Source organism: Asparagus officinalis, unplaced genomic scaffold (genome assembly GCF_001876935.1).
Source record: "Asparagus officinalis unplaced genomic scaffold, Aspof.V1 AsparagusV1_Un826, whole genome shotgun sequence".
NCBI lineage: Eukaryota > Viridiplantae > Streptophyta > Magnoliopsida > Asparagales > Asparagaceae > Asparagus > Asparagus officinalis.
The window spans coordinates 2,545-21,634 of NW_017973085.1; the positions used below are offsets into that span (position 1 = coordinate 2,545).

Sequence of the window (19,090 nt, forward strand, 5' to 3'; positions counted from 1 at the left end):
AGCAGGGTAAGGCCGCACAACTCCCTCTTCCCGGAGCTCGCTTCGGTTGGCGATTGCGTTAAGGCGAGCCTCCAGCTCATCCACTTTAGTAGATTGAGGGTGCAGTTCTTTCTCCATCTCCTTCTCACCTTCAGAAGAGGATCCCAGGTTGTGAGTCTCACGATCTGAATGTTCGTGCACTTTTTGTTTTCCCTTTGAAGTTGTTCTCCGGGAAGATTCAGGTTTGTGGCCTTTTTCAGCAAGAAGCTGAGCCAGCATATCCTTTAATTGGAGAAGTGTCTCTTGTTGCGCCTGGAGCATGACATGATGTTCGTCCACTCTTTTGGCGATGTCTTCGTGATTCCCTGACATGTAAGCGGAGACCTCGCGTGCTCCAACAGAGCTTGACGATTGAGATTCAGCTATTGCTGAATGTTCTTCACTTGTTGTAATGCCTTTGGCTAACTTTTGATAGTCAACCGGGCGAATAGCTCCTGTTCGAGTCCGAGTATTCTGATATACTCCTTCGAACTGGTCACAAATTTCTCTGACAGTCGAGTGATGACTCTCTTGTGACTCATCGGAATCAGTAGGCAAGGCTTTCCCTCGGCCGATCATGTTGATAGTGACCTGAGGGTATTCCGCTTCAACTGTCTTCTTTTTGTTGCGGCGTTGTCGTTTGGCAGGTCTAACGACATTCGTCAACCTGTCGAATACAGACTGCCGAGGTGTTGTTGCACAACAAGGGCATTCTGACAAGACTGCCGAGATAAGCCTCTCACATTGACATGGGTGAGCTGTTTGTGCTGCTGATTTTCCTCTCGACAACAATTCCCGAAGATCAGGAACTTGGGAGGAAACTTTCCCCGGACTTGGAGGTGGAGTTGGAACCCCCTGCCCTTGGGTAGGTGAGATTGGTTCTTGTCGAACGTGAATTTTAAAGCCACGCTGACTTTTTTGAACCTGACGGACCTCTTGAAGATCGCGTTCTTGAGAAGTAACGCGAGGGTCGCGTTTGAAAACACTAGGCCGAGGCCTGCGTTTAAATGATGAACCTGACCTCTGAGGGTCAAGTTTTGGTTGAACGCGCCCCTGAGGGTCGCGTTTGGTTGGTGAAACAGACTCCTGAGAGTCATGCTTCGTTTGAACGCGCACCTGAGGGTCGCGTTTAATTTGTGAAACAGACTCCTGAGAGTCATGTTCAATTGGAACGCGCCTATGAGGGTCGCGTTTGGTTTTGGCAGCTCCATTCTGAGGGCTGCGTTTTGAGTGAACAACGCGCCACTCAGGGTCGCGTTTGAGCTGTATCAGCCTAGGCTGATAGTTGGGCTCATTACCACGCAGTGAGCGTTCTTCTTTGGGGACGCCAAGTTCGGTTGGATCTTTAGAAACGCGATCTTCGCGTTGGGCCAACAATCGGCTTTCTCGTAAGTGTGCTCGTCGGATGGATCTTCTCCGTCGGCGAGCGGCGTTCTTTTTGGCTTGTTTCAAAGCCTTAGCAGCAACGTCGTTGACGTTTATGGAACTCGTCTCTTCCAGAGGCCGTTTGTGGCCCGAAGCACGCTGTGCTGACGCGGACGTGGGCTTTTCAGCCAGCAGAGCCAATTTGAGTTCCTGGCCGAAGGAGAGGGCTTTCTTCGGCTCTTCAACAACAGAATTGATCTCCTTGGAGATCTTGCGGACACCATGCTTAGCCTTGGGGCTAAGCGATCCAGAGGATAGGGCTTCCTCGTATTTCGCCTGATCAAACTCTACGACGAGAGTTTCTACAGTCGTTCCCAAGAGGTGGACGTCGGACTGAGCCACCACTTCATCGTCGGAAAAGCTAGTCCCCAGCGGAGTCGCCATCTTTTGTTTGTTGGAAAAATTGTAAAGAAGAGAATAAAGAAAATGTGACTTTGATTCCTTTGATCTCGGTTACAACTTGATTACAAAAGAGAGGAAAACGAATTTGATTTTCCCCTTTGTTTAAAACTGGGTTCTTCTTGGCAGCGATGGAGTGCTTCCTTCGATTGATTGCGTCGAACTTGCTCTCCGTTGACGATCCGACCGTCTTTATCTCGTGGGAACGATGAACTTTCGTGGAAAGTTTTATGAATAACTCTGAATGAGTTTAAGAACTCTGAACGAGTTTGAACTCTGTGAATAGAGTTGTTGGAACCGAAAATTCGGTTAATAATCAAGCTGTTTTTCTGTTGTTGAAGGATTCTCTCAGATTTGATTTTCTGAGGTTGGTTCAAAAATCCTATCTCCAAGGATTTCGTTGCTGTTGTTGCCGAATCTCCAAACCTGAGTGGTTTTGATGATAAAGAATCCAACCCTTGATCTGATTATCAAAAATCCGATCCTTTAACTCTGTCGAGTTTGTTTTAGAACTGAAAATCTCCAACCTGTATGGTTTAGATCTTTTGAATCCAACCTGTGTGGTTCAGATGCCAAAAATCCAACCCGTTGCTCTGTTGGGTTCGTTGAGCTTTTATAGGGGGATAAGAGGTTGTAACTGACCCCTATATCCGCTCCTACGTGGGCGAAAATCCCTCAGAACGTGGGATAAACGGTTTTGGAACCGTTCGACTTATGTTTGAATAAGTCAAACGCCCATTCTGGCGTTTAGAACTCAACTTCGTGTTCTTTGAATTGAGACGCGAAGTTGGGTGTTAGCTGAACACCATTGAACGCGAGGGTCGCTCACGTTTGGCTTGTGCATTGTCGACGCGAGGGTCGCTGTTGGTTGAACACCCTTGAACGCGAGGGTCGCTCACGTTTGGCTTGTGCATTGTCGATGCGAGGGTCATCGTTATTTTCCAAATTGAGGGTCGCTATGGCTTGACGACGCGAGGGTCGCAAAGTTATGACGCGGGGATGACACCCGCGTTTCAGAAGGAGTTAGCTGATTTGTAACTTCTTCTGTAGAGCGTTGCAAGGACCGTTGTTCGATAATCCTAGTTTTAGCTGTTGTGGAGTGTGAAAGTCGTCAGATTGTAACTTTCACTGTAGATTGTGAAGACTGTTGAATAGAGTTTTTTCATCAATCGTCAGAAGTGTCGTTAAATTGTAACTCTTCTCGATCTATGTGAACAGCCCTCCATTCGCAACTTTCGTTCACCGACCCGAAAACTATTTGATTGTAGCTTTCGTTGTAGGAGCTAGACGGGAATCAACATCCATAGTGTCTTAAAGATGAATATTCGCCCATAGCTCTCTACCAAGCAACTATTCAACTATATGTTTCGATCATCGACCCGAAAGCTATTTGATTGTAGCTTTCGTTGTAGGAGCTAGACGGGAATCAACATCCATAGTGTCTTAAAGATGAATATTCGCCCATAGCTCTCTATCAAGCAACTCACCAACTGAGTCCAACTTTTTATTTCTGAAATCGTCCCACTGCTCATCAGCATCTCTAATAGTTGCTATGATATTAGCCATGCTGTTGTCACAGCCATCAAGATCAATCATCTCAGAAGTGAGGTCGCGTTTGTGGCAATTGTGGAGTTGCGGATGCAGTGATTGGGAAGTCGTCTGATTGTGACCTCCGTTGTCAGAGCTTGTTTGAATAAGCTCTCTATTGTGATTTTTAGACAGCCTACAGTGGCTGATAGCACTTCCAATGGCCTCAAACACCTCCACCTGAGGTGAACCAATGACCATATCCAAACTATGTCTGTCAGCTGCACTCGAATCAAAACCCAACTCATCATCTGCACATAAATCCACATGACTTCCACGCTGTGTCGCCTCAGCTGGAATCCCAACCAATGCAGAATGACCTGGAGTATGTGGGAAAATCCCCACCCAATATGGAGTAGCATCAATCTCCACCCGCTGCGATACCTCTAAGGTCTGTCCAAAACTCTCCACCTGCTGAGAGTCAATTGACTTCCTCATCGAAGCCTCAACCAAAGTGACACTACCAGACCTATCTTCCAAAAGAGTTTTACCTCCAATCACAGCAGTTAACAACTCTTTAATAGGATGACCCAAATTTGTCGAAGCCTCTGTCCAGAAACTCTTATGCAAACTATTGCTTGACAACAAACACCGATCCTCCTCCAGCAAGGCATGGTTCTCCAAATTTTTCACTCTATCTAGTTATCCCAAGATTTCCTTTCCAACGAAGTGTCTCGAAATGCCGTGAGCTCGGCTCTAACACAGAAACAGGTCCATCTTGTACCTCCTACCAGAATGGAGTACCTTCACCTTTCTGTCTATCACACACTTCTTCAATCTGTTGGATACTACTAGGACTTTCTCCAAAGGGGATTTGGTTACAACCCAAACACACCTAGAACAGCCAACAACAAAGAAAACCAAACGCCTATTACCTCCCAATGATGCCCCCTTGGAAGGCCCCCAAACATCCACGTGAACTCCTCCAGAACGACCCTTAACTCGGTGAATAGAGGTGTCAAACTTCACCTCGGTCTTCTTGCTCACATCAACATGTTCACTGGACTTTAAATTGCAGGTCTTTACATCCTCTTTCAATCTATGCGAGGAATCAATACTGGAATGGTCAAGCCTCAAATGCCGCAGTCTAGTCGAATTAATAGAAGTCGCCAGTTTTCCACCTGTCACTATACCTCCAGTCAAGTAATACAGGTTATTCCTCCTGACGCCCTTCATCACAATCCGAGAGTCTTCCACAATCTTGAGAACTATGTCCTCAATTTGAACATTCAGACCCTCTCTAACCAAAGCTCCAATCGAGATCAAGCTCTTTCTCAAAGAAGGAACATATCTCACATCATTTAACTCCCTAACAGTCCCGTCAAACATTTTTATGCGAATTCTTCCTATCCCAAGGATCTGGCATGCACGGTTATCAGCTAAGTACACCACACCACTATCCAGCTTCTCAAAACTGAAGAACCATTTCCTTCTAGGGCACACATGATAGGTCACACCACTATCCAACATCCACTCGGATTCCTCCGAATAGCTACATGTAGGACTGATAGAAAGCGAATAAATAGAAGAGTCAGAAATATTACCATCCGATACGATGTTTGCTTCTGATGATGGCTGCTTCCCTTTTCCCTTCTGCTTATTCTTCATCCATTCGTCGAGCTTTGGGCAGTCTTTCTTCCAATGACCAGTCTCCTTGCACCAAGCACACTGATCTTTTCCTACTCTAGACTGTGACTTCCAATTCTTTCGGTTTGGACCCTTCCCTCTTGCGGCCAACGCCTCTGCTACCGGCTCAACTGAAGCCTCCTTATCCTTCTTTCGAAGCTGATAATTCACAAGTGCAGCAGTGACCTCACTATACGAAAGAGATGCCTTTCCATTAATCAGAGTAAGGACGAAGGTTTCATATTCCTCGTCGGACAAGGAACTCAACAACAGCAACGCCTTGTCCTCATCCTCAATTATGACATTCACATTCGCCAAATCCGCAAGAAGCTTCGTGTAGTGGTTCATGTGATCTCTAATGGAGGTTCCCTTCTTCAACTGGAAACGATAAAGTCTCCTCTTCAAATGCAAACAGTTCTCAATACTCTTTGTCAGATACTTGCTTTCGAGAATCTAAAATTGTTTGTGCCATTAAACTTCTCCACATCTATCTTCATAGAGTGGATATTCAAACTCTGAATGGCCTTCACGCCAGAAGCACCACCCTCGACACCCGAAGCACCTTCTTTCCCCGACATCTTTCTCAACGTACCAACGAACGAAGAATAGATCCAAAACTAAAAAGAAAGATTCCACCTTTATCACCAAACGAAGCCTTAGACGAGCCTCCAAATTGATCTACTCCTCCAAATAGCCCAAGCGTAGCCCGAGCTCTGATACCACTTGTTGTGCGCAGCGGAAATTTCGGCAGAGTTTCTGGTGCACAATAAGAGAGAAAGATCGATAAGAATTCCCGTCTCACCAAGGAGACAAGAATCTAAAGCGAATATCTCAACAAAGTGAGATATCGGCTCTTCCTCTCATCAGTTCTAGGACTGACTTGTCGAGGGATCCTAAAAACTATTACAATGGTCACAAACACAAACAAACCAATTTTTCGTGGTTCGGCAAACTGCCTACGTCCACGGGGCAAGGATGGGGGATCTACTATTAGAGAGAAAATACAATATGTTTACAATCTCACAAACTAAACCCTCAAACTAACTCTCTAATCTCTCACAAAACAGCCACCAAATAGGATTTTTCTCCTCTGCACGAAGCCCAAGAAAAAATCCACAACTGTCTTTTGCACGCCGCCCAAGCCTCTACCTTTTTCACCTCTGCAGCCGCCCTTTGCACGCTATTCCACCCCTCAAATTTGCACTCTGCCTTGCTCACCGAATACCTAGAAAACTAGGTCTTTATAGCTATTCACATGAATCGGGTGGGCTTTCTTTTGCAGACAATTCCCTTCCTTAGCCTCACATACGTTTTGTGGTCCCCACATGAAACCTAGCTTATCTCTTCACACGGTAATCATTGTGGTTGCCTGCTGAACGCCAATGGTCCCTACAAGCCACTATTGTTCACACTTAGCGGTCATTGCTAGCGTCGCCATTTCTGATGCTTCGAAGGGTTGCGGTAGGAAAAGCAGGATTCGAGTCATGCCTGTCCATGAAATTTATGAAGAAGATGGTAATGAGCTAGAGATTTAATGAGAGGAGTGTTGGAATGAGAAGGTGGCTAGTTGATCAGAGAGGGTGTGGATGCTCTGAAGGAGCGAGGATGAATGCCATTGTTGAAGAAATTGACGAAGACTAGACTAGAATATTTTTTTCAATTGTTTTTCTACGTAAATTTCTTTTTCTTTTTCTTTTATGGTCTCTCCCTTTCAGATTTAGCCATTAGCATTCATGCCCAACCCCAAGTAAAATTTGATTATTTGACCGTCTCGAATTCAACCCAACGCTGTGAGAGCTATATTGAAATGAGCTTTGCTACAGTGACCCAAAATATGGGACCAATAAAAGGGACAAGTGAGGTGTCCCCCTCCTATTGGATAATGAGTTGGCCATCATTAATGATGGCCAACTCATTATCCAATAGGAGGGGGACACCTCACTTGTCCCCCCTATTGGTCCTATATTTTGAGTCCTTAAAGAATTTTTCTATTGAAATATCCCAGCTGTCCGGTCGGTCACCCGCGGTGGTTTAGACCGGTGTAATTATATTTAGATGATTATAACTCATCATTAATATAACTGCTGCTGCTATTATCTCTTATAAATTACAAAACTGATTTTCATTTTTCACTCAGAACATGCAATTGATATGCATCCATTAAATACTGGACAATTAAAGATTTGAATACACAGAAAAGGCTAGGATTGAAACCAATTGGTTACTTATTCCTCAAATCTCCTCAATTGTGTTCAATCTCCCCCTTCTGAAATTGCAAAAAGCCCTTGCTCCTCTCATTTCCCCCTCCATCTTTCCAACACAATTCTTAACGAAAGCACTAGCATCTCCGGCACAATCCACCTGACAAACAACGTTGGCCACCGGAGCAACCCGAGTCCTCCTTCCCCTTCCACCATCCTTCTTCTTACTGCTCGATGCGCGAGCAAGCGCTGAACTCGCCGTAGTCGCCAAGTTCGCCATATCAGAGCCCGATAACCGATACTCCAACTTTGAAACTGGTAACACAAAGTATATCTGATTCAGTTCTAGCACAGAGTCTAGAGCCAAGGAAGGTATGTAGTCGTCGAAATAGAGGCTGTCGGAGCTGCATACGAAGAAGAACTGATGACAGGAGCCGAGCACGGAGGAGACGGCGATGGGGGCCCTGTACTCCTTCAGAGAGCCATCGGTAGCGATGACTTTGGCCGTCGGGGAAGACGGGGAGGTTGTGGTGGCTGAGGAGAAGGAAGAGCCCATGAAATAACGAGACGGTACAAATTTGCAGAGGACGAGGAGGAGTTTGAGGTCATATATGTAGCAGTTGAATGAGAGAGGGAAAGGAAACTTCCATGCAGATTGTTTTTTGGGGTCAGGATTCATGCCGATTGCCGAGGAGACTTTTCATGGATTTGATTTGTTTGTTGTTGTTTTTGGGCACGTTTTGTTTGTTTTAATTAACGGACTATGTTAATTAATTAAGGAAAGAGAAAAAAAAGGTGAGGCTGGGACCGAAAGAGTGAACATTTTGAGACTGATCCTACGTCCAGATTCAGGGGGGGTATACGAACCGTGACCTTTAAGTACGGTCAATAGGAATTGTTCCGTGTTCTAATTTAATAGAAATGTTAGGGGCACACCCCCAACCACAATCCCAATCACACATCCTCTTTCTCTATAGTGCATTGGGACCCACATAAAATTGTTTTTTAAAATTTCATGTGGGTCCTAATACACTATAGAGAGAGATGATGTGTGAAAAAACAAATACTTAAAGAGGGTTGTGTGCTGCCTAAGGAAAACTGCGGACAGACAGCGGCGCGGGTCGGCAGGCGCAAGTCGGCGGGCGCGGGTCAGCAAATGCGCGCAGGCGACGGGCACTTGCCTGAAGCTGGCGCGAGTCGACGGAGGTCGGTGGAAAGGGGGCGATTTCGGAGGTCGAAAGAAGACTCGGGTCGGCGGAGCTCCACGGGAGTGCTGGCGGTGGAAAGGAGGCTAGGGTTTGGGGATCGATTTGGCGAGCTTCGCAGGTGATGGGAGTCAGGCGGAGGAGGTGCGGTCGGTTGAGGATCTCAGGCGACGAAGATCAGGCGGAGGAAGTGCCGGATCTGGGAAGAACTTTTAGTGGAATCGAAGGATCAGCGGCTCTGATACCAGTGAAGGGGGAAGAAGATCAGAGATTTCTTTTTGGGACTCCAGATAAGAGATCGTTTTTTCTGTGTATTTAGAGGAGAAGAACTCCTCTCAATTTATAGGCATTCTCTCAACACCTGCGTCCTTAAAAATCTGCCCCAGTATCTCTCTAAACCACTTTCTTCGTAAGACACATTCTCTAACGGAAAAAAATCCCAGAACGTGGGATATTCCCAACAACCAGGTTGGATTCTTAACGGATCGGGTTACAGATTTGACCCATGAGGCCAAAACCACTTACAGGTTGGAGGAGTGGTTGGAATTATGGTTGGGAGTGTGCCTCTATCACCCTTCCTAATTTAATTAGCTTCGTTGGCTAGTTTGCGGCGTTGCCTTATTTTTATATTTGGTTGCTGTAACACGAAATGAAATGCGTGCGTCCGTTGAACTGTAGTTGTTATGAGAAACTAGAAACTTTACGCGCACAAATACACGTGATATAAATCATGTTTCTTGCATTTCTATTTATCTAAAAATGTGAAAGCTTGCATTTTTCTTATTCTTACTTTCAGAATTTCTTAGGACTTAGGAGTAGTATATCTATATATCACTCTCTTTTATACTTTTTATGAGAATATAAGGTGTTAAACTATGTGGATGAATACTTTTTCATTGCATTGGCATGCTGTAGACTGTTCTAGAAGTAATGGAGAAAGAAAAAGAAAGAGGAGGAAAATAATTATTAATTACTTGTAAAATTACACCGCTTGCGTTGAAATGGAAAGGATTAACATATGTCTATCACTCATGCAGACTTTGAATTACCCCCATTTGGTTTTTTATAGTGTGGTATAGATGCCAGTTGTAATTGTAATAGAGTTTGCTTCAACTCTCAAATATAGTTAATGGCTTAATGTCTTGCTTAATTTGTAAATATTTATTTTGGTGATATCGGGTTTTCTAGCTAAGATCATATTGGTGTGGGCTGTTAGGGTTTTCTAACCCATGTTGCGATTTGGAAATAGAGATGGGAGAGTGAAGAGAGGAAAAACAAATCCCAGAACACACAGAATTTACATAGTTCACTTCTCGATGAGAGAAGCTACGTCCACGGTTGCCGTGAGTAAAATTCCATTATGTTCTGAATCGTTTACAAGCTACGCCCTAATCATCCTTTTATAATTAAGGTATTAGTACGACTTAAAATTATATATAACTTGTCAACCATAACTATGGTAGCGCGACTTAAAATTACATGTAACTTGTCAATCATAATTAGCGCCCCCCCACCCCCCACCACCAAAATGTCTTACAAACGTACAGTTGTGAAACGAAATTGTGTAATTTGTCCAAAATATTATAGTAATTGTGTGCGGCTGCAATTACAATCCTAACAGATGGAGAGGAAATGACTACTTCGTTAACAAGAAATTGCAGCTATGTTATTCGTAGAATAGAAATGTTAGGGGCACACTCTAAGTCACACATCCAACCACACCTTCCCCTCTCATTCGCTACAGTACTCTGGGCCCCACATGAGTTTTTAAAATTTAAAAACTCATGTGGGGCCCGGAGTACTGTAGCGAATGAGAGGAAATGTATGGTTGGAGGTGTGGTTTGGGGTGTACCCCTAATACCACTCTTCGTAGAAACCAGAGTGCAAGGATCAAAGCTTTTCATGCATCCAGAAGGAATAACAAAAGAAAAGTCCTTGAGGAAAAAAAGGAGAAAAAATTAGGACAAAAGGAGGGGGAAAAAAGGACGCGTCGGAATAAATATCAACAGAGGACAAAACCTCATTCCTGTGGGCTGACCCAATTTTGTCTCATCAACACATCAAAGCTGGGAGCAATTGCCAACGGTATTCCCAAATAAAGAAACCGCTTTTAAAAAGTCGACCCAACAAAAAAATGTATAATTGATTAATAAAGTCACCGAAATTACCAAGTGTATTTTGCTAACTATTGCACCGTACATGAATTTTGTAAAGTTCGGTTTGAGAGTTTACTTATCAAATTTGGTTAATGCTAAATTTGATGAGAGAATTCTACGCCTCTCATATAAATTATAAAAGAGCAAATTTGTTTTTGTTAATATTTTATTACCATTCAAATTTGCAATAGAAAATAATGAAAATTAACAAATATGACAATTGGAAGGATAATCCTAAAAGATACAAAACAGAAAATTTGTTTTTGTTAATATTTTACTAACATTCAAATTTGCAATATAAGATAAAAAAAAATATGACTATTGGGAGGATAATTCTAAACTTAGTAAAGTCAAAAACTCATCAAGAAATTATTAATTTGTTCATGAAGAATGATATATAATTTAATATATGTGTGCATAGCAACTTACTATAAGGATTCAAAGAAGCATTATAGCATCCACTTGGTTATATATGTTGGGTTTGGTTTAGGAAAACACATAGAATGAGATTTAGTCATTGAATAGAGAGCAAGATGGATAGATGGTTAAATATGTTTAGACTCATGACCCATTTAAGACTAATTCTTTTGAGTCAATTGGGTCTAGTAGATTAGCCTAGCCCAGCTACTTAATTAGACGTTTCCAAACAAATAAGTCATATTATTATATAGAAAAGAAAAAAATTTCAAAGTATATAAGTCAATAAGTAATCAATAGATTTTTTTTTCAAGAATAATTCTATACAAGTTAATATATATATATATATATATATATATATATGGTTTTTAAGCTTTAAATCATTGCATAAAGCTAAGCCTTCTTTTATACAGGCGTTTGACAAATACCCATATGATAGGTTGTCGTAAGGAATATATCCTCCATATTCTGCTCGAATTTTATTTCTAACTTTTTCAGCAAATAAAGTAGGCAAGCCAATTATGAATTTGGCTTTCCAATGTGAGCTATTAGCATCAGCTAGAGACATAACTCTACTTAGATAGGTGTCTTTATACCACCGAAAATGAGTTAAAGAAGGACATCTAAAATTTTGTAATAAGGTCCTGATTCTTTCACCTTCATCAAGGTAAGCACCAGTGAAATGGTGTGCTATTGCTAGCATTAACGTATAAACAGCATCTTCTTGCTGTATACCATTTTCTATTTTTGTTGCTCCTAATATCTCATTTCGAGCATCTGCAGACAGATAATTGTCCCACCATCCTTTAAGGATACCAGTAAAGCCACAAGTTATAAAAGAGGCTATCATTCTTTCATTATTACCATTTTGTTTACAAATGGTACCATACATTAGCATTCTATGTATAGTCGAATTAATCTGGGTGTCAGATAACCCATCTATATTCCATTCGTAGATATTTCTACCATTATAATCAGCCTGTAGATAGGCATCATTTTCTTCAAAAAGAACATCTGCTGGAGTTGGTCTTTTATAATAGTACCTTTCCAGTCTTTTCTTTGGATGGCTTTTAAGCTTATTAATTTCTGTAAAATTATTTTCTACAGCAAAAATTTCTGTTGACGATATATCGTCAGAACTGTCTGTATTAGACGTATTCTCTTCTTCAGATATAACTGTAGAAGTGGATGGTAACACTGTATCAAGTGTGTGTATTCTAGCGTTAGTTAGTTTTTTAGCTAGACTTTCAATAATATCAGGAGTAAGTTCGCTATCTTTTTTAAATCCTGAAATATCAATAGGAGGTTTAATATTTGTTTTTTCTATCTTTCTTTGAGAAAGATTTGTTTTTTCTAAAAGTTTTAATGAGGGTATAACCTCTGTAATTTTAGACACTAATTTGTCTAGGACTTCTTCAACTCTTATAAGTTGTTCTCCTATTGTTTTTAAGTAAATATTGGTATAATTATTTTGTTTTATAATTTTACTTAGTTCTTTCATATGTTCTTCATTGAACTCATTAGGCTTTATAAAAGCAATTGCCTCTATAGTAGAGGGATAAACATCTTTTAATTGTATTGGGTCTGTTGGTGGATTGATAGATCTAATTATTTTACCCGTTGATGTTTTCCACTGTTTTAAGTGGTCTTCTAAAACACTTATTTTATTATTTTGTTTTAAAACATATCTTTTTAGAAACCAAGGAACAAAAAATTTAATTCTTTGTTCATATTCAAGTTCTATATAATATTTATTAACCCAATTTAATTGGTCTTGTTTTGAAAAACTTTTAAAAAACCAATTTCGAAAATCTTTGTTTTTATCAAGGTAAAATTCTGTATTAATCGCATCTATTTTCTATGGCTAACCCATTTTTTAATTGGTCTTGTTTTGAAAAACTTTTAAAAACCCAAATTCATAGATGGCTTGCCGACTTTATTTGCTGAAAAAGTTCGAAATAAAATTCGAGCAGAATATGGAGGATATATTCCTTACGACAACCTATCATATGGGTATTTGTCAAACGCTTGTATAAAAGAAGGCTTAGCTTTATGCAATGATTTAAAGCTTAAAAACCAACTAAAGTCTCAAAGACTTACTAAAAGAAAAGAGTTGGGAGAATTTTGTGAGCAATTTGCTTATGATCAACCTTATAAGGTTGAAAAAGAGACTATACCTAATAAAGGGAAAACTAAAAAATTCTTTAAAAGAAAAAAGAAAAAATTCTTTAAAGAAAAAGAAAGAGAAAAGCCTTATAGGGCTAAAAAGAAAATTAAACAAGAAAGGAAAGAAATTCATTGTTATAAATGTGGCCGTATAGGGCATTATGCCAATCGCTGTTATATTAAAAAGAAAATAGATGCGATTGAAGATGAAGGTCTTAAAAAGACTTTATCTAATATTTTAATCAATAATGATTCAGAAGACGAATCATATTCGTCCACTTCAGATTCAGAATCTGAAAATGAAAACTGTAAATGTGCAATTAATAATTGCAACGATGAAACAAATTATTGGAAATCTATTGTCCAAATGAATGGACTATCAATCAATATGATTAAATCTAAAGATAAAGAACTTTTATCACAAGTTCTCTCCGCTGATATTTCTTCTACTTTAAAAGAAGAATTAGTAAAAAATTTGTCTAATAAAGACAAAAATCCTCAAATAGACAATGTGTTTAAATTTTCAGAAGTACAAAAAAGAAGGCAAAATATTGCTCATACTTCAAAAGATATATCTTTATCATCTCTTAATAAAGAGATACAAGAATTAAAGATAGAAGTTAAAAAATTAAAACAAGAAAATAAATATATTCTCGCCAGATTCGATGAAGGTAGTGAACAAAATGAGCAAGAGCATATTGAAACTAATGAAGCCAATGCTCTATTGCAAATATTGCAACAAGTTACCTCTCAAAAGTGGTATATAAATATCAACTTAATAGTTGAAGATCAATTTTACATATCAGATCTTATAGCTCTGGTTGATAGTGGTGCTGATTTAAATTGCATCAACGAAGGTATAATTCCTTCAAAGTTTTTTGAAAAAACTACTCAAACACTAAGTAGTGCAAATGGAAATCAACTAGAGGTAAAGTATAAATTACCTAATGCACAAATATGTGTGCAAGGGACTTGTATACCAACTCCCTGTATATTGGTAAAAAATTTATCCCAACATATAATTCTTGGGACTCCATTTTTACATACTATTATGCCTATCCATAAGATAGATACTAATGGCATTCGTGCTACTTTTCAAGAAAAAGAAATTTTACTTGAGTTTATTACAGACCCTCAAACTAAAATGTTAAATGAGGTTAAAAATATTATGCTTAAAGAAAATCAGATAAATTTTCTTAAAGAAGAATTAGTATTTGTTCAAGTTGAAGAACAAATTAAAAAACACAAAGACTTAATAAGTCAAATTGAAAATAAATTCAAACTCACTGTATGCAGTGATGTTCCAAATGCTTTTTGGAATAGGAAACAACATATTGTTTCTTTACCCTATATAGAGGGATTTAACGAGAAAAATATTCCAACAAAATCTCGTCCTTGCCAAATGAATCAAGAATATCTTGATTTATGCAAAAAAGAAATACAAACTCTTATAGAGAAAAATTTAATAAGGAAATCATACTCTCCTTGGAGTTGTACAGCATTCTATGTTAACAATGCTGCTGAAAGAGAAAGAGGTGTTCCAAGATTAGTAATCAATTATAAACCTCTTAATTCTGTCCTTAAATGGATAAGATATCCAATTCCTAATAAAAGGGATTTATTGAATCGCATTACTAATGCAAAAATATTTTCTAAGTTTGATTTAAAATCAGGCTACTGGCAAATCCAGATAGAAGAAAAAGACAAGTATAAGACTGCTTTTGTTGTCCCATTTGGACACTATGAATGGAATGTTATGCCATTTGGGCTTAAAAACGCCCCTTCTGAATTTCAAAATATTATGAATGATATTTTTATTCCTTATACGGATTTTATTCTATCTTATATAGATGATATTTTGATCTTTTCTAATAGTTTCGATCAACATGTAAAACATTTAGAGACTTTTAGATCTTTAGCCATAAAAAATGGGTTAGCTATATCTGCCCCAAAAATGAAATTATTTCAAACTCAGATTAGATTTCTGGGTCATAATATTAACAAAGGAACAACTATTCCTATCGATAGAAGTATTGAATTTGCATCAAAATTCCCAGACGAAATAACTGATATAAAACAGTTACAAAGATTTTTGGGAGCTTTAAATTATGTAGCTGATTATTACAAAGATCTAGCAAAAGATACTGTCCTTTTATATGATAGGCTTAAAAAGAATGCTAAGCCATGGACACAGCAACATACTGCTGCGGTAAGAAAAATTAAACTTAAAGTTAAAAATTTACCTTGTATTCATCTTGCAAATATTCACTGGTTTAAAATAGTTGAAACAGATGCTTCAAATATTGGTTATGGTGGTATATTAAAACAAGTGGACCCACAAACCAAAAAGGAACAATTAGTTCGTTTTACCTCTGGTAAATGGGATAAAGCCCAGTTTAACTATTCTACAATTAAAAAGGAAATGTTATCTATTTTAAAATGTTTCTCTAAATTTAGAGACGATATTCTTAATCAAGAATTTTTACTACGAATAGATTGTAGTTCTGCTAAAAGCATTATTGAAAAAGATGTTAAAAATCTTGTCTCTAAGCAAATATTTGCTAGATGGCAAGCAGAATTAGCAATGTATCAATTTAAAATTGAATATATTAAAGGTGACTCTAATCATCTTCCAGATTTTCTAACTCGTGAATTTTTACAGGGTACAAATGAGACGGAGTAATCCCTCCTTTTCAGGGAGGGGGAGAGGAGGTAGCAGCAGCAGTCCAAATTCAAATTTTGACCTTATAGGTCAAGAAGCAATACCAAATAGGAGTCATACTCCATCTCAACAGCCAACATCTTGGCGAACTATTGCAAAGAAGCATAACTCTTCTCATACTAAAACCTTTTATAAAGGTGTACGAGATATCGTAGATCAGGAAAATACTCCTGAACCTTTTACTAATATAGTAAAAGAGGAAACTAAATGGTTCGAAAAATCTCATACAGATATAGTTCTATATTTAGAACCCGAAGATATTGCTTTAATGCAAGAACCAGAAACAATTCGGCAAAGATATCTCCTCAATAATAAGCAAACACTCACATTCACAGCTGAGGTGCTAGTTTATAGCGAACCTAATTTTATCCTTTTGAATAGAACGCGTCAAAATTGAATGCACACTTAGATCAACATTAACACATTATTGATGACCAGCCTAGGTTTTATTTTAAACAATCAAAATTAATTTCTAGAGATGTTATATGAGGAATTTTGAACGTAGTTTTGTGCTTTGACCGAGGCTTTTAGGAATGGAAAATAGATATTGTACTATTTTAGGTACTATATTGATGCTCGAAGTGTAAGGAGTCAAAATGGTAATCATGTCTTTTTTTTGAATAATTCAATCTAGAATTAAACCAAAGATCATTGAAATCATATTGAAACATCCAAATCGTCTAGTTTATCACGACGGGCTTTACTATTTTCTTATACTGATGATTTGAAAGTGGAAATTAATCACGCCATTTAAATAATAATACGGAAGTACTATATAAAACTGCGGTACAATTAACATGAACCTGTATTGAATTAAATATGCTTAATTAAGTCATAAGTGATGACATCGATCGAGAAGATTTTTCATCTGCATTGTTCGTGATTTTTGTGGAGTAAAGGTGGCTTCGGGTTCGGGATCAAGAATGGATACAAGTCTTTTGTCTAGGTTCAAAGCATCTACGTACCTATTGATTGTACTTAAAGTACCAATAAGTCATGGATTCTTCTATTGTGTCCCCATCCGTGGCTCATAAAATTATTTTTGTTATTCAAGTTGACTAACTACTTATGGAATAATGGGTGGTTGTTAACCCGGGTTCTATTCAAGTTGATAAATACCTGTCTACTTCCCAAGATAGTAGCTCAACTTGGTCAGCATTGGAGACTTGAAGAGGAAGAAAAGGAAAGTGCCAAAGATTTTTCAATCATGCTTCAACAATGCGCGCTTATTGGTACGATGTAAGCGGTGGAATCAACTAAGAACAACTTGTTATTTGGCCTAATCTACTGTTAAAAATGCTAGTACGAGTTGCTTTTCAATCCTTTAACTTTCACTGTTTGAACCTTTTAAATGCCCACTCTATAGTCAATGTAAAACTATCTTGGGGTATTACAGTTTCTGAACTAAAATAACTTCTATGATTTAAGCATTGGTTATCGTTCAGAAACGTTTATAAATAAAGTTCTTAAAAAGATACTGGTAATTGTTAATTGTGTAATTTATTGGATATGGATTCTCAATCAATTTTAGAAAGTAGTAAAGAGACCATATTAATTGATCATTGTGATTCATTTTGAGTAAAAATTGGGAGAGGGTGCGGTACACGGGAGATAATAGAAAGGAACTATAAACTTTTTGATATAAATAGTACAATATCAAGATGGATTTTTAAAAAAAGACCATTTTTGCTAAATGATTAGCAAAATCGACCATTTTGCCAATCATTTAGCAAAATCGACCATTTTGCCAATCATTTAGCAAAATCGACCTCTTTTTGGCCAACAGGCCAAAAAGATGTCGATTTTAAAAAACACTCTGCTGAAAACATACGCTGCCAAAAAGGCGTCGCGGACGACCGGATCTCCTCCGTCATTCGACCGAACTGGGTTTTTCCAGTTTTCTTCGTTGATTTGATTCCAAGTTTGGTCTACGCTCTCAAGATAACGTACTCATCGCAGCGACATGACAATTGACACATCTTAGTGGGCCCGAAGCGTGACAAATTTTTTTAAAAATGTGTCACAGAAAACATATTTTCTATAACACTTTCCTCTTTTTTTTTAATTTAGTTCCCACCTTGAAACTAAGAAAAAAAATGATATAACACCGTTTCATTGGATAATGTGGCTCGTTTTCTAAGAAATCTATTTCGAAAATTGTTATTTGGAGAAGATCAGAAGAAACCATACATTAATTGTTTCGTCCCACATTTTCGTTCTGTTCAACCAAACAAGCATGAAGAACCAAAACAAGTGTCCTGCTCCCTTATGCAAAGGCACCCACAGTGGCCCACAACTAGGCCCCTCGTCCATCCCACAAGCAACAGAAACGTCCCTAGACCCTAGTCTTAATTTGGAATAAATGTGAACACGCATGAACAATCTCATTCAGTGTGCCCAACCCAAATCCTGGCTTCGCACATCACAATCACCTGAAATCATGGACAAAACAACCGAGACTAGAGAATCCTGTAGAAAACCCTGCATAAAATCAAATAGGAAGCAAAGAATAAAGATATGCCTGTCCATCCGGGCCGGGCCGGGCCGACCCGGAAATCCGGGCTCGGGCCGGGCAAAACCAGAGCTCGGACCCGGACCCGGGTACCCCGGGTACCCCGGGCCAGGTTCCAGGCTGACCCGGCTTTTTTTAAATTTTTTTATTTTTTTATCAAAATTTTTAAATTTTATTTAAATTTTAAGTTATAAAAAAAAGACAAGAAAAATTAATAAAAAACAATAATTTTATTAATCACTTAAAATGACATAAATTACAAATAAAAAATAATAAAAACAAATTCTTTATTAATAATTAATAAATCATTTACAAATTACAATTACAAATTTATTTTGAAATTCATCGCATAACAATAGATAAGTACATCCCAACTAGGTTGGCACCTACTCACCTATATCACTATCATTTGCAACTATTTCTAAAATAATTCTTTACAAATTTCAAACTAAGATATAAAAATTACAATTTGATTAATATTATTTATTCTTTATATCTATCTGTTAGTCCCAATTCTTTAAATTTATCTTCAATTCCAGCCATCCGATCGATGCCTTGCGTTCGTTTCTCGTACCTCCACCAATCTTGTAAGCACATCACCGCTTGTACAGTATACGGATCTAAGCATGTCCTGTGGTCGTCGATCAAACGTCCTG

General features: G+C 38.6%; 1 protein-coding gene across 1 annotated transcript; it reads right to left on the reverse strand.

The window, feature by feature from the left end:
* Positions 1–7,146: 7,146 nt before the first annotated feature.
* On the reverse strand, positions 7,147–7,832 carry LOC109828198. The gene has a single exon (XM_020395228.1). The coding sequence runs from the start codon at positions 7,810–7,812 to the stop codon at positions 7,288–7,290; it is 525 nt and encodes a 174-aa protein (XP_020250817.1). The 5' UTR covers positions 7,813–7,832; the 3' UTR covers positions 7,147–7,287.
* Positions 7,833–19,090: the final 11,258 nt, after the last annotated feature.